The 27,489-nt window shown below is 42.1% G+C and overlaps 1 protein-coding gene across 1 annotated transcript; it reads right to left on the bottom strand.

Annotated features, from left to right (window-relative positions):
- Nucleotides 1-23,254: 23,254 nt before the first annotated feature.
- Nucleotides 23,255-26,708, bottom strand: Rap2b (RAP2B, member of RAS oncogene family). Its single transcript, XM_047564602.1, has one exon. The coding sequence runs from the start codon at nucleotides 25,561-25,563 to the stop codon at nucleotides 25,012-25,014; it is 552 nt and encodes a 183-aa protein (XP_047420558.1). The 5' UTR covers nucleotides 25,564-26,708; the 3' UTR covers nucleotides 23,255-25,011.
- Between the last annotated feature and the right edge of the window lie 781 nt (nucleotides 26,709-27,489).

Below are 27,489 nucleotides of genomic sequence, written 5' to 3'. Positions count from 1 at the left end.
AAGACAGAGGCCCCTACTCTGCTGCAGCCCTGGCCACAGCAGCCACTGCCCAGAAGCCTGGTTTAGAAGGTGCAGGCTGGGGTTGGCGGATACCCACCCTCACAAGCACCGCTCAGAAAAGGCTCATTTCTTTGCTTTAGCTCCAGATAATGTTTTGTTTTGTTTTTTTTCTGTACTTGTAATAAAATTTTCCCCAAGTTCTAATATATATTAGAAAAAAGAAAATGTTATCCTTAGTTTTGAATTCCTTCCATCCTTTAGCACCTTGCTTAGAACACTTTTGAGAAACATCTTCATCCTTCTGGAAATCTGCTCATCTGTCATCTGAGAAATTGGTGTGCATGCATGTGTACATGTGTGTACATGTGTATGTGTGTGTGTTTGAAGCTTTCCTTTTACTGAAGGTTCAATGTTCATCCTTTATTTATCCAAAGCCAAATGTGGATGGTTTAAGTCTATTTAGAGTAACTAAAATCAAATGGAGAAGTAAGCATATATTTTCCCACGTAAGAATTACCCCAGTTCCTATTGTTTTCTGCAGAACAGGCCCCTCTAAGTATAAAAGCAACTGTCACTGTGGCCGTAAGTCCTATAAGAACAGCAGTCAGCTCTTTTCCTGCAGAAACCCCCACACAGCAGGACACGCTCCCAAGAGCACCGGGATGTCCATGCTCTATGGAGTCCTCTTTTCCAGGTGGGATGGTCCATTAGGATGCGAGGGAATGAGAACTCAGAAACTGTCATGCAAGGCCAGCATTGGGGCGGTGGCTCAGTGGTGGAGCACTTGCCTAGCACGTGTGAGGCACTGGGTTCCATCCTCAGCACCACATATAAATAGATAAAATTTTTAAAAAGGTACTGTGTCCATCTACAACTAAAAAACAAAAAATTTTTTAATTAAAAAAAAAATAAGCCAGCCTGTGCACACTTCTGCTCAGTTAAGAATGTAACCTTACTCTTGGCAAATAATACACTGCATTGTATCCCTTCATTGGAGAGTCTCAGTTTAGATGTTTAACAGATAAGATTTCCCTGGGTATATTTAATTTTAAAAAATAGTCCCCACTATTCCTATTAAATATGTTTTTCAGACACACTTTAGTGCTATTAAAGCTACATTCTCACAATAAAACTAGTAAGATGCATTCTATTGTATTTCCCAAAATTCGGGACTGCAGCGTTCATCTGGCTGTCTCATTCCAGGTTACACACTTGGCACAACACTCTCCTAAAATCGTCTCACTTTGACATTAATGACTTAAAAATCGGAAATGCTTAAATGGATTGAGTCCTTAAGGTTGATATTTTATAAGCTTTGAAACCTAAACCATAAGTGACAGGTGGTGTGCTCTAATTAAAACACTGTAGCTTGATTCAACAGAATAAATGAAAAGTCCCCCTCCATAAAATAAAAGTCTCCATCACACTCGCAAATACCTACAAAGGACTTAGTTGAAAACAAGGCTTTCACCTGTTGACTCTGGCTAAGGAGCACCTTTGCTAGGCCGGGTAGGCACTCCAGGTTGTGTTAGGAAGTCGGAGTCAGCAGCGTTCCCAACAGGCAGCCACGGTGCACTGAAAGTTCCAAACTCAGAGTCGCAAACTAAAAGTGACCATTAATCATGGGAGGAAACAGTTTCTAAGTAGAAGGAGAAAAAGCCCTGTTAATAAAGTGCACAAGAAGCCAATTCCCACACAGCTAAGCAACTTTAGAGGTAGAGTGGAAATAGGGTCATCTTATCCAAGCAAACGGGTGACCACGGTTGCTTTCCTTCGGCGAGGGTGGGCATGCCAGACGAATGGGGGCGGGGAAAGAAACCAGCGCAGGTGAGCGCGTCTGAGCCGAGGGAACAGGTGCAGTTTGCAGAACGTCGTTGGCAGGACTGGTTCCACTCTCCCTCCTTGGCAGCCATGTGAGGGTCACTCTGTTCACAAAGCAGAAGCAACTTCTGAGGAAGTATTCTGGGCATGACTTGAGTCACAGTATTGGAATAAGACTTACATGAGCTTGTAGAAACATTTCCTGGGGGTGGGGCGGGAAGGAAAGAAAAGCCTTCCTGAGTGAGGGACTTGTCTGCTCCAAAATCTATGTGAAAATTACCATCATGGGATTTATCCATAAAGTCACTGATGGGAAGACATGAATCCGTTTTTGTTGTAAAAGAGGTGGCAGAGTTTTCAGAACGTTTTGTTCACTGAAACAGTATGCGACAAGTTAGGGTTGGCTTTTAAGTGGAGACGAATGGAATGTAAGAACCCACCGAGGCAAGCAGCTCTGCCCATGGCAAGCTCTACTCCTCTGGCCTCTCTTCTCACAACTAGTTTTTTTTTTTTTTTTTTTTTTTTTGGGGGGGGGGGGATGAGTATCAGGAATTGAACCCAGGGGTATTTAACCACTGAGCCACATCCCCAGCCCTTTTTATTTTATTTTTTAATTTAAAGACAGGGTCTCACTATGTTGCTTACAGCCTCACTAAGTTGCTGAGGCTGGCTTCAAACTTGCAATCCTCCTGCCTCAGCCTCCCAAGCCACTGGGATTACAGGTGTGTGCCACCAAACCTGGCCTCACACCTAGTTTTATAAATGACCAGGACAAAAGCACTTCATTCACAGACAGTATTGAAGAAGAAACTGCAGAAACAAACCAGTATGAAAAAGTTGGCCTCAACGTAATAGTTTAATTTGCAAAATTAAGCTTTAAATAAATGCATTTACTCATAAACTAATGTTTAAATTATTTTTACACTGAACATTCATTCTTGTCATAATAAAAAGTCAGGCAATATTGTCATGAAGAAATGCTAGTAACTGTATCCAGGATGGAGAAGTAGAGAAGCTGTCATGCTTGCCTTTAATGCACTATGAACTGGATTCACATTTTAAAAACAGTTATTATGAGGGTCATCTAATGAGAAAATAGCTTATTTGTCTTTAGTTAACAAGGAAACCAACAGGAGGGGAAAGCAAAAAGGAATCACAATGTATCAACCATTGGGGTATCAGAAGATCACTATTTCTGCAACAATAACAACATGAATCACAGTTGTATCTATGACAAATTTTGGAATTAGTTGGCATTTCAGAGGCAGCAGTGTAGGAGACCCATAAGAGTTAAGAACGTGATCTCTAAGACAGAGTGGGTGTTAGAAAACCAGCTCAGGCTTCTTTATCTGAACAGCCTTGTAAATTACTTAAATTCTCTGTGTTTGAAAAGAAGGAAAATTATCTACATTAGGATTATGTTGAGGATTATGAGATTATACGTATAAATTGTCTGGAAAATATTAAGTGGTTACAATTGATCGCTAAAGGTGATAGATAAAGTTGTCTCTCTCGGCCCCAAAATACAGCAGAAGACCTTGTGCATGATGGGGAAGGTCAGCAAGAGGAACACCCAGAATTTAAGGGACATACAGAATACCTTACCCACCAATAACAACCAGGAATCATGTATGACAGGAAGCAATACAGAGGTGACAAAACACTATTCAGAGGTGTATTTTCAATCGCAAACATTCAAGTAACTAGATTTAAATACTTGAACAATCAAGACCTTTACAAATTTACCTCAAATTGAATGCAAAATTTGTTATATACTAATGTGATTTGTTTGTCTAGTACTCTGTCAAAAGCAAATATTTTTCTGTGGGAATATAATAAAGAGTATATTGAAGGCCATCTACACCACTCCTCAATATCTGTGCAAAAGAATTACAGTCCGCAGATTAGAGCAATGCACACATATCCATATTGACAGCACACAATTCACAATAGCCAAGTTTTGAAACCAGCCCAGCTGTCCATTATCAGATTAATGGAAAAATAAAATGTAGCATATATACACAATGGAGCTTTAGTTGGTTGTAAAGAAGAACAAATCGTGTCCTCTATAGGAAAAGGGATGGAACAGGAGAGTTTTAGGTTAAGCAAAATAAACCAGATGCAGAAAGACAAGTACCATGTGTTTTCTCTCTCATATGTAGAAGCTATAGAGAAGGGGAGAGAGAGAGAGACAGAGAGACAGAGAGACAGAGAGAGAGAGAGAGAGAGAGAGAGAGAGAGAGAGAGAGAATATGAACAGAGAGAAAGATCATTAGGATGAGGGAGGAGAGGTAGGGAGGGGAGATGGGGAGATAGTGGGGATTTAAATTGATTAGATTATGTTATCTGTATGTATAATATGTCACAAATTAAAGCCACTATTCTGTACAATTAACATAATTAATAACCACCAATAAATCTTTTTAAAAGTTCAGTGTTCAGACTTCATAAAATTAAGTAACTATGGAAAATAGTTATTTTTAAATAGAATTGCCTTGATGGAAATCCTAAGAACCCTATTTTAATCTTTATATATTATATACCCATACTGAATTACCATACCTCACAAATGTGCAATTAGTATGAATCAATTAAAATATAACACAAAACAAGAAGTTAAAAGTAAATAAAAATAGAAAACTTCATTAATTATAAAACACTTTAAGTTTATTCTCTAAATTTTAGAGTTTATGTTAACTATGCATGGAAGTCACCATACTGTACTGCCATAAATTGTGTAATATTACAATGATGGAAATCCTATCTCTGGGGCTGGGGATGTAGATCAATGATAGAGCACTTGCCTAGCACATCTTATGCCCTGTGTTCCATCCCCAGCATTGCAAAAAGAACAGAAAAAAAAGTAGTCTCCAGCTTTAAAGTTAACTGAGAATCTCTCTGATACTACCTTAATATAAGTTGCCACATGGATATGAAAAGGATAATTCAAATGACTGAATTTCAGCTGCCTTTTAGTCTATGATTTAATTATAAATCGAATGCAGAATGTGCCATTCTTTAACAGAGACTCCAAATTTCCTGGCCTCATTTTCCCAAATGTATGTTTATTAAGAGAAAACAAAATGCTGAGCAACTCAACTGGAACGGACCCAGGGCATTTTTAGTTGATATTAAGACTCTTCAACAAAAAATCACACTGATATTCATAAAACTGGTAACTGATTTTGAATGACATTGGATTTCAAATCCCTGCCATTCACTTCGAAATGAGAACTGAAGAATTCAGTCAAAAGGAATCATTATGAATTGGACACATTTTCAAACTTCTTAATTTAAAAGAGTTGCCAAATTTTCAACTTTAGTATCTTCTTTCACTTATTTGAAACACGCACACACACGCACGCACAGCTTGAAGTTCACTTAAAGCTTTTTTTTCTATAATGAAATCCATGAATTCCAGAGAAATTACTTAATCTTGATAAGTCGTCTGCATGTGAGTCAAAATAAAAAAAAAACTAGAAAAGAGAGCACGCTGCCCCGCTGTACCTACGGCGGAACCGCCCGCACCCCGGGGAGCCACAGGGATCCCACGGCCCACCATGCCCAGCAGCAGCAGCACAGAGCACATGAGGACTGTGGAATCTCAGACCTGTCAATCACAACCTGTGCTGCAACGGGATCCCGGGGGTCATACATGTGCATCAGACTTTGAGCTGCAATGGTAGAACAATTCGATGCACTAACATTAGCATCGTCTGATTTTTGTGCCTTAATAATGGAATTAAATTGACTCTATGACAAAGGTACTCTATCTACTTGAATCCAGGGTATTCCAACCAAAAGGCACTTGGAAAGTATCATTTCCCCTAAACCTCCCCCAACAGGATCAGTCAATAGGACCGGGAAATCTGTTAGATACCCATTCCATCCTCAGTTTAAACTCTCTTCCCTCTCACTCAGCCAGCTCTTTTCATTTCTATTTAGAGCCCAAGAAGTCAATTTCAGGAAACTGAACTAAATTGCATTAGAAAGAAGCTTTCTACCAAAGTGGGATCATTGGAGGCATAGAAACTCTATTTTTAAAGAGAATCATGCCATTTTTTGGCTTCCTTTCACAGACGGTAGAAAGTTTATGCTATTCCAGCAATACAATATAGGTAAATGAAACAAATGTTTTCATGTGATTCTAAGAATGCTATATTTGGGGACAAAATTTAAAAAGTGGTGTTCTCAGGATGAAAGCAATAAATGGTCAAATTACTCAAGAAGGCAATACTGAGTTTTTTGTCTTTTTTTAAAGAGTAAACGATTGCTTGAAGTTCTAGAGAACCAGAAATAGTTCACACTGTGCCCCACGGGAAGTGCAGATAAGGCTCATCGTGTTCTGTCCAAGAGAATCTGAACAGCTGCTCTTTGATTTGGGAGACTAGATGATGACTGTGACAAGTGAAAGTGTCGAAGATTTAACTGTGTTGCAGTCTGAATATTTTTTATACCCTACTTGAAGTGGGAGAAGGAGAAATGAACTACAAGGAAACAGAGGCTGGAGACAGGGCTATTCTTCTAACTTACGGGAAAACACTGATTCAGTTCTGGGGAATTTCATGAATATGATACACATATCACATGTCCCATGTATATTCTGTATGAACTAAGGACCGAAACGTGCTCTCATCCCCCGATGGGCCATGGTTCACTCCAGAATGAGGCAAACCAGCCCTCCCACGTCCACAGGGAGTTACCTGTCCAGGCTAAGATCCCATCCGGCTGCTACCCCTCTACCTCAGTGCTAACCTTCAGGTAATCAGAAGAGGTTTCTAGCAAGACTTGATTTAAAATGAAAGCAATTAAAACTACATTTTGAAACTATCAAAGAGAGTCATAATATAATTCAAAATGTATTATTTTCATCCATGTCCAATTTTTCCACATTATCATTTGAAATGCAATTATGTGATTTGTGCTGAAGGGTCTGAGTTTTTCATGCAATCGTTCAAGAATGCAAAGTAGATTAATTAAATTTGGGGGAATCGATCTTTATCACCATTCAAAAGGAGATTAATATATTTTCTCTAATTTACAGAATTAGAGAACTTAATCATGGATTTAAGGATAAAGCACACATACTTCTGAAATAGAAGTGATTATCAGCAAAAAGAGAAAAATTCACAGCATATTATCTCTATTATTTTTCTTCCAGGATACATTTGAATTTCTTGTACACAACAAACATGGTAAGTTCTTTGGGAGTGCCACCATCCGTCATCTAACAGAGAGGCACTTCTATGACAAATGATCTTTAGAACTGTCTTTTAAAAAAAATGACATTGTGATATACACATATTACTTTCCTCTACAGATAAATCTCTAGACACAAAGAAGGATGCTTGGTGGTTCACAATTACTTTGTAAATTTCAGGAACATGGTTAATTTGAGACTAAGAAGTTAAAATGCAAGCTGAGCAAGAGCCAGATGAAATATCAAGTTATCCATTCTTTACTCCTACAGGTGTTAGAATCACCAGCTCAAGCAGGTATCCTTATCTCAGGGTGTCACAGGCAGACTGAGGGAGAATTGAATGGAGAACAGAGTTTTACTTCCATCTCGGCCATTACCTCACTTCATCAAGGGGCAAACCACATTTCTGGGTGTTAGCACTATTACCTTTAACTTGACTCTGTAAATGGTTCTCAGATGGTGAGTGTTGGACAAATAGCATCACCACCAGCTGGAAACTTGTTGGAAATACTACTTCCCAGGCCCCAGTACTGACTGAATGAGAACTCTGGAGATTGGGTTCAACAATGTGTTTTAGTAAGCTGCCCGAGTGTTTCTGATAAACCCTCCAGTGTGCAGACTGCATGATCTTCTAGCATCACCAGCAAGTGAACCACCTGTTCATGAGTTTGTTCATGGAGGCTTGTGCCTACCTTGTCCTGGCACCCAGAATGCTGAATGTATGATGGGAGATATCTCCACAGCAGTCTCTTTCCCTCTGAATTCCCATTATCCTTTATCCATGACTATTTTATGGCACACGCCTCTCTTATCATTGTCACTCTGTCATCACTGCCCTTTATGTATTAGGTCTTTATCTCATTTATGAAATAGTCACCATCCATAATAACTTTTCTTCTTATATTCCATAGAATAGTGGTCCTAAGCTTCACAATGAATTGAGGCACCAAGAAAACCCAGATTATTTGGCACTACCATCAGTGTTTCTGACTGAATAGATCCGAGGTAACCTCCGAGAATCTGCATGTTTAACAAGGTGTTGTTCATGTTGCTGGTCCCAGGATCCTGATTTGAGAACTGCTTACACAGAACACATAGCAAATTCCAATATGGGGGATTCGAGATGGTGGGTTAGAGGCACTGGCCTGCTTCTCCACAAGACAGCACCAAAACAACTGAGAGCAGCTGCACACTGAGGTGAGTGACTGGGGAGAACACTCAAGTTCAAAAGGGATGGTGACTTGGAGGAAGCCAGAGGCTTTGGATAATAGAACAGGGTGAAACAGAGCACCTCGGCAACAATCCCAGGGCAGAGCGGTGATAGAGGGGATCCCCAGTGAGCACCCGTAGCAGGGGAATCCAGTCGGCACCTTGAAGAAATGGGGTCTAAATTGACACTAGATTTGGGATCTGCAGAGCAAATCCCAGGCCCTGGAGAAGTTCTCTGCACTTCCTGGGGTATTCTCATGGTGCAGTAAGAGGGACCATCTTGAGAAGGTCTTATCTGAGCTTACTGCTCTGGGGGCCAAAGGTCCCTGCACTTCCCGGGGTATTCTCATGGTGCAGTAAGAGGGATCATCTTGAGAAGGTCTTATCTGAGCTCACTGCTCTAGGAGCCAAAGGTCTCTGTATTTTTCTGTCTTTGGGTCCCTGTGGCAGTATCACTGCACTGACTCAGTGGGCAGCTGTCTTGAGAAACAGTTTTGCCCCAGGGGAGAGTCTCTGACACAAACCAGTAGAAAATTCTATGCAGTTGCAAACTGGAATGTAATATACAATGGAATGGATGGAACCTCCCCTTTAAAACCAGTGGCTTGGGAAGCCAGCTGCAGGATTCTGTCATGCATTGGTTTCATGCTGGAGCAAAGTCCTGGAACACCAGAGTCATGGCCAGGAGACCGCATGGGGACCATCGCCACCTCCAGTGTTGGTGCACCCAGTTATAAGAGAAAAACATTACTAGACAGAAATGGAGAGTTAGGCCCCAGTTCAGTAACAGTGGGCACCTTCAATACCCTACTCTTGCCCATAGATAGATCCGTCAGACCAAAACAAAAAACAAACAAAAAATCACAAAAATGAAGAAATGTCAGAGTAGCAGATATCCTCAAGATATCCTCGGAATATTTCACCCAACAGCTGCATAATACCACTGCATAATACACATTCTTTTCCAGCAACACATGGGCATTTTTCCAAAATAGATCACATATTAGGTCATAAAACAAATCTTCACAAATATTTTTAAAAATGAAATAATTTCTTGCATCTTATCAGATCATAATGAAGTGAAATTAGAAATCAACAGCAAAAGAAGTTATAAAAGCACATAAAATGTTCCTGGAATGAAATGAAAATGGAAACACTATACACAGTTCCTGTGGTGGACAGTAAGCAGAGTTGACAGGGAAGCGTACAGCTGGGGATCTATGTGAAGAAAAGCAAAGATCACAAATTAACAACTCAGTGAAGCACCTCAAAATCTTAGACGAGAACAAACTAAACCCCAAATCAATAGAAGGAAAGAAACAATTAACATTAGTACTGAAATAAATGCAACAGAGACTAAAAGAACAATATGAATAACCAATGAAATAAATAGTTTTTAGAAAAGATAAAATTTAAAAACTCTCAGCTCTGGTTGGGGTTGGGGCTTAGTAGTAGAGCGCTTGCCTGGCATGCATGAGGCACTGGGCTCAATCCTCAGCACCACATAAAAATAAATAAATAAAATAAAGGTATTGTGTCCATCTATAAATAAAAAATATATTGTTATAAGAAAACCTTGACTCAATAACCAAAAGAAAAAAGTTCCAAATAAATAAAATTAGACACACAAAGAATATATTACAACAGTTACCACTGAAATTCATAGGATAAATAGGAAATACTTTGAAAAAGTTTACACTTTTGAAAATCTAGAGGAAATGGACAAATTTCAGGACACATATGACCTTTGAAGATTGAATATAGGATATGCAAAACCAAAATAGATCAGTAACTGTAAATGACACTGAAGGCATAATCAAAGGTCTCCCAAGAAAGAACAAAGCCAAGGATGGGATAGTCACTGCTGGGTTTGACAAAACTTTTAAGATGAACTTCAAAGACGGTCCAATGTTCCTCAACTAGTCCATAAAATGGAAAGGGAAGGAACCTTCCAAACTCGGGCCAGGAAGCTAGTATTCCCTACTACTAAAACCCAATAAAGATGAAACAACACCAGAAAACATAGACTGATAGCCTAGATTAAAATAGATGCAAAACTCCTCAGTAAACTCCTTGCCAATTGAATTCATTAGCCTGTAAACAAGGTTGTACACCATGATCAAATGGGTTTCATTTCAGGGTTCAAGGATGGTTCAACATACACAAAACAATAGACACAATACAGCACACAAATAGACTCAAGGATAAAAGTAAGAGGTGCATCTCAATAGATGCAGAAAAAGCCTTTGACAAAACTCAATATCACTTCACAAGAAAAAAACCTGAAAAAATTATGTATGGAAGGACCATACCTAAACATGATAAAGACTATATATGACAACCCATAGCCAATCATCTAAATGGAGAAAAACTTAGAGCATATCCTCTAAAATTAGCAATAAGTCAAGGGTCTCATCACTCATATTTAATTTCAACTTGAAATTTTTGCCAGAGCAATTATCAAGAGAAAGACATAAATGTGATACAAATAGAAAGGAGGAAGTCAAGTTATCCCTGTTGACAGATGATATGATTCAATATTTGATAAACCCTAAAGACTCCACCAAAAGACTCTTAGAATTGATTTAAAAAATTCAGCAAAGTATCAGGATCCAAAATCAACATATAAAAACCCAGTAGCTTTTCTATACAGCAATAAGAAACTCATTGAGAAAGAAATCAGTAAAGTAATCCCATTCACATTTGCCTCAAAAATAAAATACTTAGGAATAAACCTAATCAAGGAAGTGAAAGACTTCCATAATGAAAACTGCCAATCTTTGAAGAATTGAATAAGACATTAGAAGAAGAAAAGACCTACCATGTTCATGGGTTGGGAGAAGTAATAGTTACAATGGCCATACTACCCAAAGCATGGTACAGATTTAGGGCAATCCCCACCAAACACCAATGACATTTCTCACAGAACTAGCTTTTTCTAGTTCATATGGAAGCACAAAAGATTCTGAATACCTAAAGTAGTCCTGAGCAAAAAAGAGCAATGCTGGAGTAATCGCAGTATCTGATTTCAAAATGCACTACAGATCCATTGTAACAAAAACAGCATGGTACTGGCATAAAAACAGACATGTAGACCAATAGAACAGAAGACTGAGAAATAAACCTATGAATCTATAACCACCTGATTTTTGACAAAGATACCAAAAACATACATTATAGAAAAGACAACCTTTTCAACAAATGGTGGTAGAAAAATTGGATCTCTACAGGTAGATCTCTATTTCTCATCGTGCAAAAAAATCAATTCAAGCCAGGTGAAGTGGTACACACCTATAATCCCAGCTACTTGGAAGGCTAAAGCAGGAGGATCCCACGTTTGAGGTCAGCCTGGGCAACTTAAGGAAATCCTGTCTCAAAATAAAAATTAAAAAGGATTGGGATGTAGCTCAATGGTATAATGCCCTGGATTCAATTCCCAGTACCAAATGAAACCAACACACAAAACACAACTCAAAATGAATCCAAGATCTTAAGACCTGAGTTTGAAATTACTAGAGAAAAACATAGGAGAAACACTTCATAATATTGGAACAGGCAATAATTTCATGAATAGGAGTTTAATTGCTCAGAAATTAATAGCAAGAATGGACAGATAGGATTATATTAAATTAAAAAGCTTCTTCATAGCACAAAGGAAACAATCAAGAGAGTAAAGAGACAACCTACAGAATGGAAGGAAATTTTGCCAGCTGTTCATCTGACAGAGATTAATAGCAAGAATATATAAAGTACTCAAAAAAGTCAACACCAAAAGAATAAGTAATCTTATCAATAAATAGGTAAAGGATCTGAGCAGACCTCTCAAAAGGTACTTCTCCAGAAAAGCACCACAAATGACCAATAAACATGGGGAAAATGTTCCACCTCTTTAGTCATCAGGAAAGTGAAAATTAAAACTACATTGAGATTCCCTTTCACTGCAGTCCGAATGGCTTTATCAAAAATAATAATAAAATAAATACAAAATAAATGCTTCAAGGATGTGGAGGAAAAGGAACCTTATACGCTCTTGGTGGGATTGTCACTGTGGAAAGCAGTGTGGCGGTTCCTCACTAAAAGTAGGGCCACCATATGATCCAGCCACGCCACTCCCGGGGCCGTGCTCAAAGGGAAGGAAGTCAGCAAGCAGAAGACCTGCGTGCCCACGTTCACTGTGGCACTACCACAATAGCCAGGTTGTGGGTGAGACAAGGTGCCCACCTACAGTGAAGGAAGGAAGAAAATGTGGTGTAAGTACGCAATGCAGCGTTATCCAGTCACGAGAAGAATGAATCGTGTCATTTGAAGGCAAATGACTGGAACTGGAGGACATCGTGCTAAGTGAAATAAACCACAGAAGATGAGTATTGCAAGCTTTCTCTCATATGTGAAAACTAAAAACAAACAAAGGATGCCCCCCCCAAAAAAAAAAACCAGAAGAGGAACTGTTAGGGAAGGGTGAAGGGTGAAGGGGGCTGGGGGGGGGCAGAGGAGTGGGTGGACATGATCAAAGCATGGTCTAAGCATGTGTGGAAATGTCACAGAGAAACCCAAACCCAGCAACTTGCACAATTAACATGCAGCAGTAACATGCTTTCAAAAGAGAAAAAGGAAAAAGAAATTCCAATATAACATAAATTCAAAAGGTTAGCTGAAAGGTTTTTGCTTTATAAAAGAATGTATCTGTTTTTAAATGATTCAAAGTGGGTCTATTATATAGTAATCTTCTTAACTCTATATTAAATGATTTAATTTTTATGTACAGCTTTTTTCGGGATCATTCAGCCTCTGCCCACACATACCTGCATTCAGAAAGCCAGTGTATAGAAGGCACAGGTTTATAAGACAAGGTGCTAATTTCTCCCTCTATCCTAAAACAATTCAACCTTGCTTTTGACAACTTGACATAACATTTAAGCTCATTAACACTACAATAGCACTGCCATTCCAAGCTATAATTCATCAGAATTGAAATTTTTTTTTTTAAAAAGTGCCCACAGCTTTTTACTTTATAAGAATAGTTGCTGAAGTTGGTGTAGAATTTGACATAGTCTATTTTTTTCTGCAAATTGTGGTCTATTTTTCAGCATCACATTAAAAAAAGGTTCATTTCCCTCTATAACCATTTGCTCACTTATTTGTTCAACTAATGGTACTAATTTGCACCAGGCGCTGTTCTGGGCTGTGGGGATAATGCGATGAGCTATAGTCCCTGCCAATATAGGCTTGCCTTCTACTGGGGAAATGAATAGTGAGAGTCACTTAGCATCTCTGTCTCTTGACTTAACAAACCTCATGCATGCATGCGGCCCATCGTGAATTTAAGTATGCCCGTTAGCACAATGTTTCCTGATGCAAACATAGTAGACATGGCGGAAATCCTAAGTAAGTACTTCTACTCCTCAGCAACTCCCTGTTCTGTACCTGCAGATTCTATGAGCACCCCATTGCTCCCTACCCTCCACCTTCTCTTCTGGAAACTATACACTAAATGTCAGGAAAGAGGAAAATTAATTAGACTTCTATTGTATATATGCACTGTGGTATGAAGCAGGAAGTTACATAAGAGAGTAAATTATGGTTGCTGTGGGAACCATGACTTAGAGTGTATTTTGGACAAAAGATTTAACACCAGTCAGGCAAATTATTTTACAAAAAAAAAAAATTTAAAAAAAATAACATCCAGAGAAAAATATTCTGAAGGATTCAGTTTAAGATAACAAATTTCATACAGAGCTCATCCTTGCTCTAAGATGCACATGAAGATTGGCCAAGAAAATGTCTGATAAACCAACTTATATAAAAGGCAATCAGATTTTAGTGGCACTGATATCAACAGACATCATGAAGTTCACTCACTTTGCCAATGATATCTTGATTATTTTTGAGAAAATTTTCTACTTCTTAATGAATCCAGAGTCTATAAAAAGCTTTCATTCTAATACCAAAAAAATGTAAAAATCAGGCTCCTGTAAACTATTTAAGTTCTAATATGAAATACTTTAAATTCTTCTTGGAATTTCTTGCAGACAACAAAATGTGTTGATATTCTCTGACCACAAAAAAAAAAAAAAAAAAAAAGACTTTTCCATAGTATAGGTGTCAGACTTAAGGAGTAAGATAAAGGTGAATTTAGGTGGTTACTGATCATTTTCATATGAATTTTTTTAACTGCATGTTAAGTGACTAAGTCAAAGCACTTTCTAGGAGATCCATTTTTTGTTTGCTTATTTCTGCTGTATCATCTTCTCTATTCATTATTCAAAACTGTTAACACCAAAATGTCACTCAGTCCCACTCTATAAGCAGTTTGGATACTTCCCCACAAGATAGTACAAAACAACTCGATTATTTGTAATTAAGACAATACATATCTTGCCAGAATCACCACTACCATGGTGAATCCAAATTATAACTTTGGGGTAATTAATATACATTTTTAATTCAAAAAATTCCACTCTTCTGAGTTAAAAAAAAAGTTAAATAATAAAATGATAATTTTGCTACAAAATATCATGATCGTACTTAAAAATAATTACTAATTTTTAAAATAATCAAATGGTAACTTATCTCAGGGTGAATTTGTTTTCCATCGAAAGTATTGAATTGAAAGTCATTTTCATGTCATAAAATGCAAATAGTAATATTGCAAAACATCCTGCACAATGAATTTATTGGTTTAAATTTATGAATACATACATTTTCTTGGCTACAGACCACAGTGATTCATAATTCATTATTTTCCTTTGCTACAGATTTTTTTAATTCAAAAGAAAACAACACTCCCCAATGCAAATCAGACTAGAGATAAGAAAAATGTTGTGAGATAGCACAGATGATTATAAACAGGGAAAACCAGGTATAAGAAAAACAGGAAATTTTGATACAACAAACATTTTCTCAATATTAATTGAAATCATGTTACCAATTAAATCCAATGTTTCCATTTTCAATTCAGTACAAAGACAGTATGGAGAACAAAAATATTTTTTATCATCGCAATCCATTCTACTACAAGATTATTCTTAGATTTGAGAAGCAAGTTTCAGCTACTTAGATCACTTACTAGGCAGGTCCAGCAGTGCACGCCTGTAATCCTAGCAGCTTGGAGTCTGAGGCTGGAGGATCCCAGGTTCAAGGCCAGCCTAGCAACTTGGCAAGACTCCCGGGTTCAATCCCCAGTAGGCCCCCAGTACACCAAATCATGCCCTCTGGTTCTTACTAAGAATGATTTCGCTTACTGCCCACTTTGCTTATGTTGACCCTTCCAGTTTGGCAGATGAGATCACTCTCATCATTGCAAATCTGCAACATTCCCTGTGCATAGGAATGTCTGATTTCAAAATGTGCGTCCCATGAAATGTGCAGCATTGTCCCAACAAGAAGTGCCTAAAGGTCTGGTTACTTACAGTGTTTACCGGTGTATTGCACCGGTTTTGAAACACCTACTTCACTTAAAACATGAGGACAAAATCACTCCTGCTTCTTCAGAGTACAGCTCCGCATCACTGAGTTAACACCACCTTAATGAACCTGCGGACAGGATGCTTCATGCTGCATTCCAGGTTTGGCAGCTGCAGCACGTGCACTAAGCAGAGGCTGCCAGGTTCCAGAGGCACTTCATGACCAGGCACTCACCACTGCCCCTGCTGCCCGCTTCCTGGGGCCTCCCTGAGGTATGGGCACCTGTAGGCATGTGCAGTTCAAGTGCATTCTGAACACACTCCGTCATCTGAAGGTAGCGAAGAGAAAAGGAAGAGCCGGAAGAAAGGGAAAGAAGAAAAGCCAAGAGGGGAGGAGCTCCTTTCTAATCCAAAGGGATGAGGCCAGGCTGGGGGTAGGGACCTGCACTGAGCCGCAGCAGGTGCCTTGTCTCCCCAAGGTCAGGTTCGTCTGCTTGGTCAGCAGCTGCCCTGAATACCCTGTGCCTTTCCAGGTCACCACCCAACCAGAACACACTCTTCTTCTGAGTGTCCCTCCTCTCTCCAGTTACCCAGAACCTGACAGTACGGATCCCTGAACTTGTGTGTGGACTTCCCAGATTGGCAGAGGTGACGTGTGGAGTACCTGAGGAGCCACTGTATTCTAGTAGGAAGGCGCTCACCAGTGCTCTGCAGCAGGGGGCGTCCTAACTGAGCTCCTCGCGGCTGGCCTGCTCCATCCCCAGGTCTGGCCGAGAGCCGTGGTCAGGCAGGGCCTGTTCTGCTCTCCATGGGCAATGGCTGCCCACATCTCGGCTGTCATGACCCGGATGGGAGGCGCTCCTAGCATTTAGGGGGTAGAGACAGGGCTGCCATAGAGCATCCTGAACCCCACAGACACCGTAGGAGAATTGTTTGGCCCTACCTGTTCCTTGGGCTGAGGTGACCCCAACCTGTCAGACCCTTTGTGACAGCAGTACTGCTCCATCCCACAGGCCTCTTTGCCTCCGGCCATGAGAACCCTAGGCCTCGGGAGCTCCCAAGTGAGTACTTCCTAAGTGAACCGAGGCTTTGCACAGGAGGAAATTCTCCGCAGTGAGAGGAACGGCAGAGTGGCGGTGTGGCCAGATAGTGGCTCCTCCTCGGCCCTCAGTGATCCCCCTCAGCTCCCTCTTCGGCCTAGTCACAGGAGCACTGAGGCACCTGCTGAATGCTACCAAAAGAGAAAGAGTTCAGTCCCCTGACCACCAGCTAGCTTCCTCAGTGACCCAGGAAAGCTGGGCTGCCCGGAAATGCAGGGAAACAGCTCTGCCGTCGGATTGCTGGAGGACCCCCGGCCCTGCCATGCACGGCGCCATGTGCTGGGGCTATTTCTAAATGTTTGGCCCCAGCACAGGCCTACGGAGGAGGGAGAAATGGTCTGGAAATATTTTTTGGCAATTCTAAAAATGTGGAAATAAATATTCCTACAAACTAATTCGTTTAAAAAAAAAAAAAAAACTTTATCAGTTTTAAAAACAAAACACAGAGGTTGTGCCCAAGGTAATATCTGTTTAATGGGCAATCTTCTCTTGCTGGAACTGTGTCCATCTGGACCCCAAATACAGTGGGAAAATATTTTCTCCCTGTTCTATGACGTGAATACCACATTTACACAGCCATCAGTTCAACAGTGCTTGCGCCTTGTATCAATTAATGTGGATTAGTGACAGAGAAAACCATTGCATACGCTAGATGTGGATGAATGAAATGATACATAAAAGGAAAAATAACAGGCAATATGACTCAGGAAACCCAAATAACTAAACTCAATTCCAAACTTTCTCTAGTAGATGAATAATGTTAAAATTAAACCTAGAAAGTCTTGTAATGCTATTACCTACTTACAATGTAAAATTTAAAATTATCTAGAACATATCTCAGTATATATACAAGTGCACATTATAATATATAAAATGTATTTCCATATATTCTTACAGAATTATGCTGGTCCAGAGGTCCAGAGGCTCTTTTCTTGAATGAGCTATAAACTCAATATAACATTGCCTCTAAAGAGAATTCTTAAACTATTATGTTAATATTAACACATATAATATTAGTGTCAGACTCTTTTGAGTCTGTGACTAAAACCAAAATTTGAAAACTTTATAAATGGTCAGAGAGCATAAAAAATAATGAAATCCTTGATTCGAGCTATAAAACTAAGTAATAAATCTGTATTTCATAAATGGTCCTATAGCAACCAAGATTTTTCAAAAAAATCAATGAAGTACCCTTACTTGAACTATTTTGCTACTTCTATAATTTGGAATTGGTCACTCAGAAATCATTTTGCAAAGCACAGGAGATGAATGATCAACAACTCCACCCTTCAATTCCCATGGTTTTGTAGCAATTACATATTTTTACCTCTTGGTACCACATCCCACTCTCTGAGCTGGTTTGCCTTCTTCCAATAAGCTCTAAAATCGTGACTTTTAAATAAAATATTATTAGCTTAGCAGACTTGAAATGCCAGCTTCATTCTTTGGCACACTCATTTTTACAAGATTATCTCTTTCCAAAAAAATATGCTGCCCTGAGTCTTCTTTACATGAAGAACCCCAAAAGACTGTATGCTTACCACTGTTTCTTTCTTGGAAAATAGAACCTATGTTCTCTCCTTTTTTGTTTTTTCATTTTAAAAAAATAGTGAATGAATTTTGTAGATCTTTTCCCCTCTTCCCTTTGACTCCAACATACTGATTCAAGTGTTCAATTTTAGTGAAACTCAAAAAGGAAGGTAGAAATGATGCACAACTAAATGAAACCACAGTAGTCTTATTATACAGCACCACACACAACAAAATAATTGTTACTGAAACTTCATGGGTTCCAATTTTATTTACAGTATCCACATGGCTTTCTGAGGATAGGTCCAAGCTTTGATAAAAGTATCTACTCCAACGCCTGCCAGACAGACCTACAGCATTGTAACTGATGTGCTTTCCACAAACCAGTACTAATGCATGCTATTCTCATAGCCACTGGGGAAAAAGCAGAAGATTGTTGCTCTTGAAGCATTAAAGTTAAGCATTAGTCCTTATCCACAGGTAATAGTATGTGCTCAATAAATGCTTGTGGAATAACAAAGGAAACCATTTCAGCTATGTTGACCACAAATAAACCAACCACACATTTTTCAAAGCTCTGACAAACTTAGCCTCACATAATCCTGCAAGAAAATTCATTTCAAAAAGTAAGAATTGAGCAAGAAACAACATAAATAGCTGTTCCCTCCAAGTTACAAAACAAAGCAACATTCAGGATTCCCAAAGCAACAAGGCCCATTTTGCTCTCCCCATCTATCCACACCAGACAGCTATTTCTGCTTCTCAGAATTAAGACTTTCACTGATTAAGACCTTAGCACTCCTCACCCCATTATTCTTTCACTCTCTTAAAATAGTTGAGGCGTAATGAACAAACTACTAAATAATCCAGATTGTCTTAGACATGGTAATCAGGACGCTAGTAAAATATATTATTCCAAAGTCAATATCACCTTGAAATTTGAACAGTTTAATAAAATCAAGTAGTAGTAATCCAAAGTAACAGCAATAAAATAAACATAAAATGAAAGCCAAGACAAAAATATTCGAACACTGCCAGACTTTCATTACCCTAGCACAAGTAGTCGCTGACGATAGAGCTCTCTAAAACTTCACAGGGCTCAAACGATCAGCCATAAATGTTTTAAAGTGAAATGTAGCCTCAGAATAACATATACCAATGTTCTTTTAACAGATGGCAAACTAGACTTAAAAAACAAAACTTTCATTTTATGTGCAGTTGGAAGACATAATTCCAAAGACCATGATAATCCACCTACCATCGACTGAGAAGATCAAAACCTGCCACTCTTCAGTCATGTGCAGCTTCTGCTGAGTAGTTTCAGACTCTTTAATACTCCATATTCCCTTCATTCAGCAAGTAGTTACTAAGCAAAGACAGTGAGCCTGAGGCGGCCGTGCTATGGAAATGACAAGAGTCAACCAGAAGGTGAACGAAAGTATTTTGCCAGAAACATTTATTGTCATCATTAGGGCAAAAGCAAGCAAATACCCCAAGTCCAGAAAGTCCTGAAGCTGTAAAGGAGATCTGAGTAAGGTCCCTTCTTCACACCCACATGTGAACAGCTCCTCCTTTCTCAGGGGTCAAACTCCACCCGCTCTGAAATCTGAGAAGAGCAAATCCACTTACTAAATCTCAATTCACTATTTTGTTTGGTTTTTTTCCTTTTTGGTGCTGGGGATCAAACCCAGGGTCTCATGTAGGTAGGCCTGCACTCTAACCCTGAGCTATAACCTCAGGCCTCCACCCACTCTCCCTTGATCCCGGACACTAACTGTACCCCCAGATCTTTACGAGGGAGTCCTGGAACTTGCTGAGTATTAAGATGAATAACAAGAGAAGATGCAGGCACAGCTGGGTGGAACAATTTCCCAGACTGGGGGACAATGGAACTGAGACTGAATTAACACCTGGACCTCTGAGAAGCGTGTTCCTGTGACCACAAGGACCTGAACATTAAAATTCTCTAACAGTTCATTTTTAGAATCTGTACTAGGAAGCATGAAAAATGAAAACTCTTACCTTTTTATTTCAAGGTAGAGAGAAGACACATATTTTATTATTTTCTATTTTATCTATATATTTATTTTACTTATTTTGCCGTGCTGGGGATGGAAGCCAGGGCGTCAAGCACCGAGCTATATGCCTCAGTCCTGAGAAGACAAATTATTTTAAAGCATTTTGTCAAAGATTTTCTTTCCAAAAACATGGCGTGGGAATGAGATGTTGATTCTAATCATTGAAGCTATGCCCCTCTTCTAATTGTTTATAGCTTAAAGTCAACTGAGTTAACACTAAAACCACAACCGCATGGCTCACAGAAGGTGACAAGGATCAAAAGCTCCACCCTGCTGCACTCACAGGGCAGTCTGACAACTGTCGTGTGAATGGTGGGTGTCTTCCTCTAAGGAGGTTTTCTACAACTGGCAGGAAGCAGTCTGTGACAGTGCCCAGGTCTTCCCATCTGTCTCAAGATATCCCAGAGGCTCTCATAAACATCTGGATTTTGGACTAGATCATTGGTTCTCAAAGTGCGGTCCCTGGACCGACAATATCACCATCACCATCACCTGAACACTTGTTAGAAATTGAAGACAAGACCCTACTAACCCAGATCCACCTAGTAAAAAAAAAAACCCTGAAGGAGGGATCCAACATTCCATGTTTTCACCTTCTAGTGATTTGGGTCTGTGGTCGTTGGAGAACCTCTGGTAGATCCCTATAACCTTCTCAAGCCACCAAAATCCTACTGTGGGTAGATCAACAGTCTCATAGAGAACTAACAGCCTGTCTGATTAAACTCATCCAATCGCTCCTATTAGCCTGAATAAAATACTATCAACAAAAATAGCTACATTTTCATAGATACAATCTATATTAGCCAGCTTTTCCCAACTAAACAGACAATGTAAGAAATGTCTGATATCATTTAAAATTAGCGATCTCCAGATACAATCTTGGTCCCCTTCACATTCTCGACGCAGGAACTCATTCTAGCTGTCGTGAAAAACAAGTCTGTTTTTATGACAGTTAAGGTGCAGGCACTTGGCATCTATTTCCCAAGACCAGCTGCTAAATACAGCTTTTTCTCCCTTTGCCATCTCCCCCTGCCCCAACCTGGGTGAGAACACCCGGATATCACTTAAGAGTGCCACAAGGAAACTATGTTGGCAGTTCAAACAGATGGGGCATTTTAGGGTTCCCACCCACAGGAAATATGAACTCATCAGGAAGCACGAGCCTCACACATACAGAGACCGCTAACATCACATAGATCTGGTTCTGGAACCTGATTCAGTGAAGTCCATGTCAGCAGCTAGCATGGAAAAGGCTTTACCTAAGATCACAAGACTCAAAGATGAAGGTGCTAGACTCCAGATGACACCTGAACTTTCCGGAGGTTGGCAAGAGGAGGAGAAAAATAATCCTTTGAAATGACATAAAACTTTATGGCTGTCAGAGGCCAAAAGGGAAAGCTGTTAAAAAACAGCAGGGGTCAAGTTTAACAGCCAGGCCTGCTCCCCAAGAAGGCTCCCTTCCCACACTCCTCCCAGCTTCACTTCCTCCAACCTCACTCAAGTCAGCCGACTTTGCCATTCAAATAAACGCTCTTATCTCCTCACGCCACAATACCAGAAGGGGTTCTTCCTAGCCAAATAAACACTGTAAAAATGTTTTCAAAAAAAAAGTAGGAATGTCCCTAAATTTCTCTCAATTTCATCCAGAAAATAACAGAAAAAACCAAAAAACACAGAAGTCTTTTGCTGCTCCGGTACACATAAGATTGCTTTGAGAATCCAAAAAGCATTCATTTTACAGTACTCAGTAAAAACATATTAAAACCTTCTGCTCTGCCACCCTAGACCTATACAGAATTTAGTCATGCAAGTGACTAAACCCTGCGGGAAGGTGATTAATGCACCCAGCAATCTATTTCATTTTCAAATTCCCTTTTTCAAACGATTTCCTGTCAGGATTATATAATTTCTTAAATTATATACCTGGCAGCATTTTTGTCAAAAGGCTTCCAAATAATCATTTTTTAAAAATAAGATGATAGAATCATCAAATACCTTTTGTTTTTTAAAAAATTCTTCAGAGAGTGCTTGACACATCTTCAGAATTTTCAAGACTTTGGATCTAATTAAGTTACCAAATTTACTCAAAGGCAAGAATGAATCCTTGCAGTAGCATAAATTTGAGCAGTTTCTCTCAGTTTCTACAATTGCTTTCTAATTGTTTGATATCAACCTAAGTGGGATTAGTGAAAAAAAAAAATGGCATTAGGACTATCTACCACAATCAAAATAAGCAGCTCCTCCCCCACACAGGAATACTGACATACCTCCAAGGCAAAAGATTAAAAAAAAAAAATTCAACAAAAACAACAAACAAAAACAAAACCACACATTTTAAGGCAAGATATGTTAATACAGCTTTAAAGAGACCGGTAGCCTGTAATTTCTTTTGGCTTTGTTAAGGAAATAAATCCCTTTGTTTGAAGACTCATCAGACTTCAGCTATACGTGTAAACCTAAGGTATATCAAGTACTCTGAAAATACATAGACGCTTCCTCTTATTCTGTAGAGGCTACTTTACAGACTAAAGACCTCCTCAAGAAAAAGAAAAAGAAAAAAGAAAAGAGCTTACACTGCCTCCTACTGTTAGAAGGAAGAATTCATGAGGTCAAATATGGTCCACAAACAGCAGAGGGCAGGGAGAGCCAGGGAACTGTGGAACAATCTGTTTCCAGAGGGAACTGTTGGAACACTGTCTAGGACACATCCAAATACTGCAGAACACTGATGGGGCTGACATCAGCATTAGAAATCATCCCCCACACAGGCTTCCACTCCAGGCACATCAGCACAAGAGGATGAAGTCAAAAGTGCCACCCTACTTGGCCAGTGGTGGTTTCCAGATGGAAGTCAGCATTAGCAGTTGGTTTCTCCCCACCACACCCCTACCCAGAGCCAAGCCAAGGGCTCCATCTCAGAACAGCACCAAAATGCCTCCTCACCCTTCAGTCAGAAGGCATGGCCAGGGCTTCCTAGGCCCGAGGACTTCCTCCACATTTAAGAAGTTGGAAGGAATGTCACACCCAACTCGTCACAGAAACACATCTGTTGTCAATCTGACAACTCTTGAGGGCTTCCTGCACCTGCCTGCCCCTGTCCACCTCAGCCAGTCTTCTGCATTCTCACTGATACTGTACATCACAGAATATGAAACACAGAAACACAAACAATACTTTTGGGTTTGTTTCTTTAAAAATGACATTTGTATTAAAAGTCTTAAAATGAAGAGACAATGATTAAACGAGTGGAATTAAAAATTACAATTAGAGCTTGGTACATCATAACAGTGAAATTTTGCTCTTTGCTTCAGAAGGAACACCCTAAAACAGATAATCAAAACATTTCAAAAATAATATGTAAGGGGAGCTAAATACCTGAAATTTGAACAAAATGAAGCAAAAAAATAAAAGGGGGGGGGCAGGGAATAATCCATTGCAGACATAGACATTACACTTTAAAGGCTGAAAATAATAAAGAAATTCACTGAACAACAGGCCCTATTGTCCTGGCTCCTTCAGGAAGATTACTGAAAGGAAACTGGTAAGTGGTTTGGGGAAGAGCAGATTCTGGGACTGGTGGGAAGTTCACAGGTTGGCACCGGCTGGAACAGCTGAGTTTTGAAGGCACTCTGCAGACACAGGGGTGCTGGGGGCCCTGAATCACATTTACAAAGTCTTTGTATTATATTTTTAAAAGCTAGTCATTAAAATCTGTTGCTGCCAACCAAAATTTGAAAAAAAAAAAAAAAAAAAGCTAAACTTAAAACACACACACACAATAGTACACACAAAAATGTGCAGGATCTGTAACATTTTTTTTTTCACAGCTGATAAAAAAAAATACTACCATTCTCCCAAGGCTCCCCTTTGATACAGTAGGTAAACAAAATAGATTTTTTTTTTTCCACAAATATCAGCAGACACTTTCTGGCACCCCACACTGTATTGGCATCAGTGTTAACAGTCCCAGTTCAGATGTGCAATACTTCAGATTGGATACAATGTAACAAGAATCCAACTTTGCATAGACATCCTCAGAATCACAATCAGTCACGAGGGGTAGCCCTTCCAAGCTGGCAGGAAAGGAACCCGATCTTAATTTCCAGCTACTCCTGGAAAACAAGGAAAAAACAAGCGTTTCTTCCTCTCCTCCTGCTCCTTCATATGGGTTGCCCGGACTTCCTTCCATGTATTTAAAACTCGGAACTAGAAAACAGTTGTTAACAAAAGAGAGAGAGGGAGCGAGGGAGGGGGAGAAAGAGAGAGAGAAGATCTCCCCTTCCACCGTCTCCCCTCCACTTCCTCCCCCGCCCCACCCCCATTTATTTCCAGGCTGAAACTTTTGCTTGCCGGGTGTCAAGCTGCCAATACAGCACCCTAACGGCTACTTAAAACGGGGAAATATGCGTCAATCAAAATCAATGAGGAACGTACATGCTGCAAAGAGCCACATTTCCACCAGGGTCTCGGATGGTCAGGACGGGACGCCCCTCGGACACGGGGCAAAGGCAGGGGATGCGGGCCCCGGAAGCCAGCCGGGCTCCCGGGACGCCCTGGCCAATGCAAAGTCGTCTCCAATCTCAAAGCAAGAACAGAAATCACATTTAGAGAGTCGGATGCGTTTGGCTTTTGTGCGCAGAGCGAGGCCGGCGCCCGGCGGCGCGGGCGCCTCAGAGGATCACGCAGGCCGAGCAGCAGCCCTCGTCGCCGTTGGGCTGAGCCGCGTAGTTCATCTGCCGCACGATCTCGGCGAAGAGCTCATCCACCGAGGCTTTGTTTTTGGCCGATGTCTCCATAAAGGGGCAGCTCCACTCCTCGGCCAGGGCCTTGCCCTCGCCGTAAGAGACCTCGCGTTCGCCCTCCAGGTCCACCTTGTTGCCCACCAGGATCATGGGCACGCGCTCGTACCGCTTCACGCGGATGATCTGGTCCCGCATAGGCTTGATGTCCTGGAAGCTCTGCTGGTTCACCAGGCTGTAGACGAGGATGAAGCCCTGGCCGTTCTTGATGTACAGGTCCCGCATGGACGCGAACTGCTCGGTGCCCGCCGTGTCCAGGATCTCCAGCACCGACGGCGACGAGTCCACCTCGATCTCCTTGCGGTAGAAGTCCTCGATGGTGGGGTCGTACTTCTCGATGAAGGAGCCGGTCACAAACTGCACGGTGAGCGCGGACTTGCCCACGCCGCCCGAGCCCAGCACCACCACTTTGTACTCTCTCATGGCTCCGTCGGCGCTCTCACCACGCCTGCCGCGGCCCCGTCGGGGCTGCGCGCCTCCGAAGGCTGGGCTTGGCGGCTGGACTTCTCCCCTTCCTCAGCTCCGCAGGAAAAACCCAGGAGAGCGCGGCCCGGGGCGCGGGGCGCAGGGCGCAGAGATCGGCCAGCGGGGACCGGCTCCCGGCCGGCCTGAGGCGGCGGCGCGTCCCTGGGGCGCGGGGCGCGGGTCCCGGGCCCCGCAGCAGTCCGCGGCGGCGGCGGCAGTCCTGGCGGCGGACGGGAGGACAATGCCGGCAGCTGAGCGAGGCGACGGCTGGAGTTCCTCGCCGCGGCAGCCCGGGAGGGCGGGGAGGCGGCGGCGGCGGGCTGCAGAGGCGGCTGCTAATTGCGCGTCGGGCCGGGCCACGCGAGGCATGAGTCCCCGCGGAACAGGCGCCCACCGCCGAGGCCCATCGCGCTCTCTCCTGCAGCCTCCGTGGGGCGAGGGCTTCCTACTCGCCGCGCGCAGCCCGGCCCTCCCCGCGCGGGCGAGCATGCCCAGTGCGCCGCCCGCCGCCCGCCCGACTTCCGCGCCCGGTTTTCTGCTGGGTCGGGCGGAGGCGGGGCTGGGGGCGGGGCTCTCGATTGGAGTCCCGGGAAGCGGATTCGGGAGGGAGCGAGTCCAGGAACTGGAGGAGTGTGCGCTCTAAGAAGAGGTGTTGTGTGCGTGTAAGAGGAGCCGGGGACGCTCGGACCGGAGGATGGAAGCCGCCTTCCTTTATGACTCTGGGCTGTGCGCCCCTGGGATGCAGGGTTCTTGCTCTTGACAGCCCCAGTTTTCAAAAGCCCGTAACGCGACTCGCAGAGCCTCAGGCCGCTGCACGTCTCGGGCGGCGGAAGCCACTGCCACTGCGCAGCGCTGTCTACACCGTGGGCCGGAGGAGCGCTCCCCGCCGAAGCTGGCCGTCAGTTCCTGCACTGCGGCCCCCGAACAAAGAAAACGGGAGGAATGCGGCCGGAGACACCGTCCTGACTCGGGACAGGGCAGCCAAGGGCGCCCGGGGCTGCCTTCAGGCAGGGTTGGGGCGGCTCCGAGTCCCACCCTCGATCGGCGGGTCCCACCCACCTACACACACTGCAGTGGCCAAAACCCGGAAAAACGGGCCCCATCCCAATCCCGAAGCCTGGCGGCGCCCGCAGTCAGGGCATGCTCAGTCGGCCGAGCAGGTCCTAGGGCCGGGAAGTGGAGCTTCGGCACCGCCGCCCACACTCCAGCTCAAATTACCTCTCCTGGACTCGGCGCCCATTGGTCCCGGGCGCGAGTCTCACACCCCCTAGTCTCCCGCCATTGGCTGCCGCCAAGGTTTTCTCAGTTTGGGCTGCTTCATTGGCTGAAAAGTAGCCTCCCTTCGCGATTGGTTATTTATAGAGAAGGAGTTGGGAGGCGGAGGCACAGCTGTTCTTTCTCCGCTATTCCCCTGCCCCCTTCCTCCCACTTCCCCAACCCAGTCGTTTTGCAGCGAAGAGTGAAAAAAATAAGAATTTAGGCGGAGAACTCAGAACTAAATATAGTCTTTTGTTGGTGTTTTAGAGGGAGTCTGACTCTCGGTGCCCAGTCACGACTGTCCCCTGTAGGGAGCTGATAGGGTTGATTACAATTCTCGGTCTGCAAGAAACAGCCAAGTTTCCAAGTTTTTTTTTTTTTTTTTTTGCAGGGAGGGGGAGGGGGCTATGATGAGAAATGAGCCACTTGGAGTTCGTTTCACCCGCGGAGGTGCGGGGAATGTCCAGGCTTGCCTGTTAGGAAACGTCTATGCTGTTGGGCAGGCAGTCGCTAGACTTGGCCCGGCTCGCATTCACCGGAGGCGCGAGGAAGATGCCTAGGCTTGTTCTGAGTATCTCTCATGCTCGCAAGGAGAGATGTCAGGACCTGTCTGCAAACAGCACCGGC

This window comes from Sciurus carolinensis, chromosome 9 (genome assembly GCF_902686445.1).
Source record: "Sciurus carolinensis chromosome 9, mSciCar1.2, whole genome shotgun sequence".
NCBI classification, from domain to species: Eukaryota; Metazoa; Chordata; class Mammalia; order Rodentia; family Sciuridae; genus Sciurus; species Sciurus carolinensis.
This window is presented reverse-complemented; position numbering and strand designations above follow the sequence as displayed.

What these genes read in the sequence shown, in the direction of transcription:
- Rap2b (XM_047564602.1), bottom strand. Translation starts at nt 25,563, where the DNA reads ATGAGAGAGTACAAAGTGGTGGTGCTGGGCTCGGGCGGCGTGGGCAAG.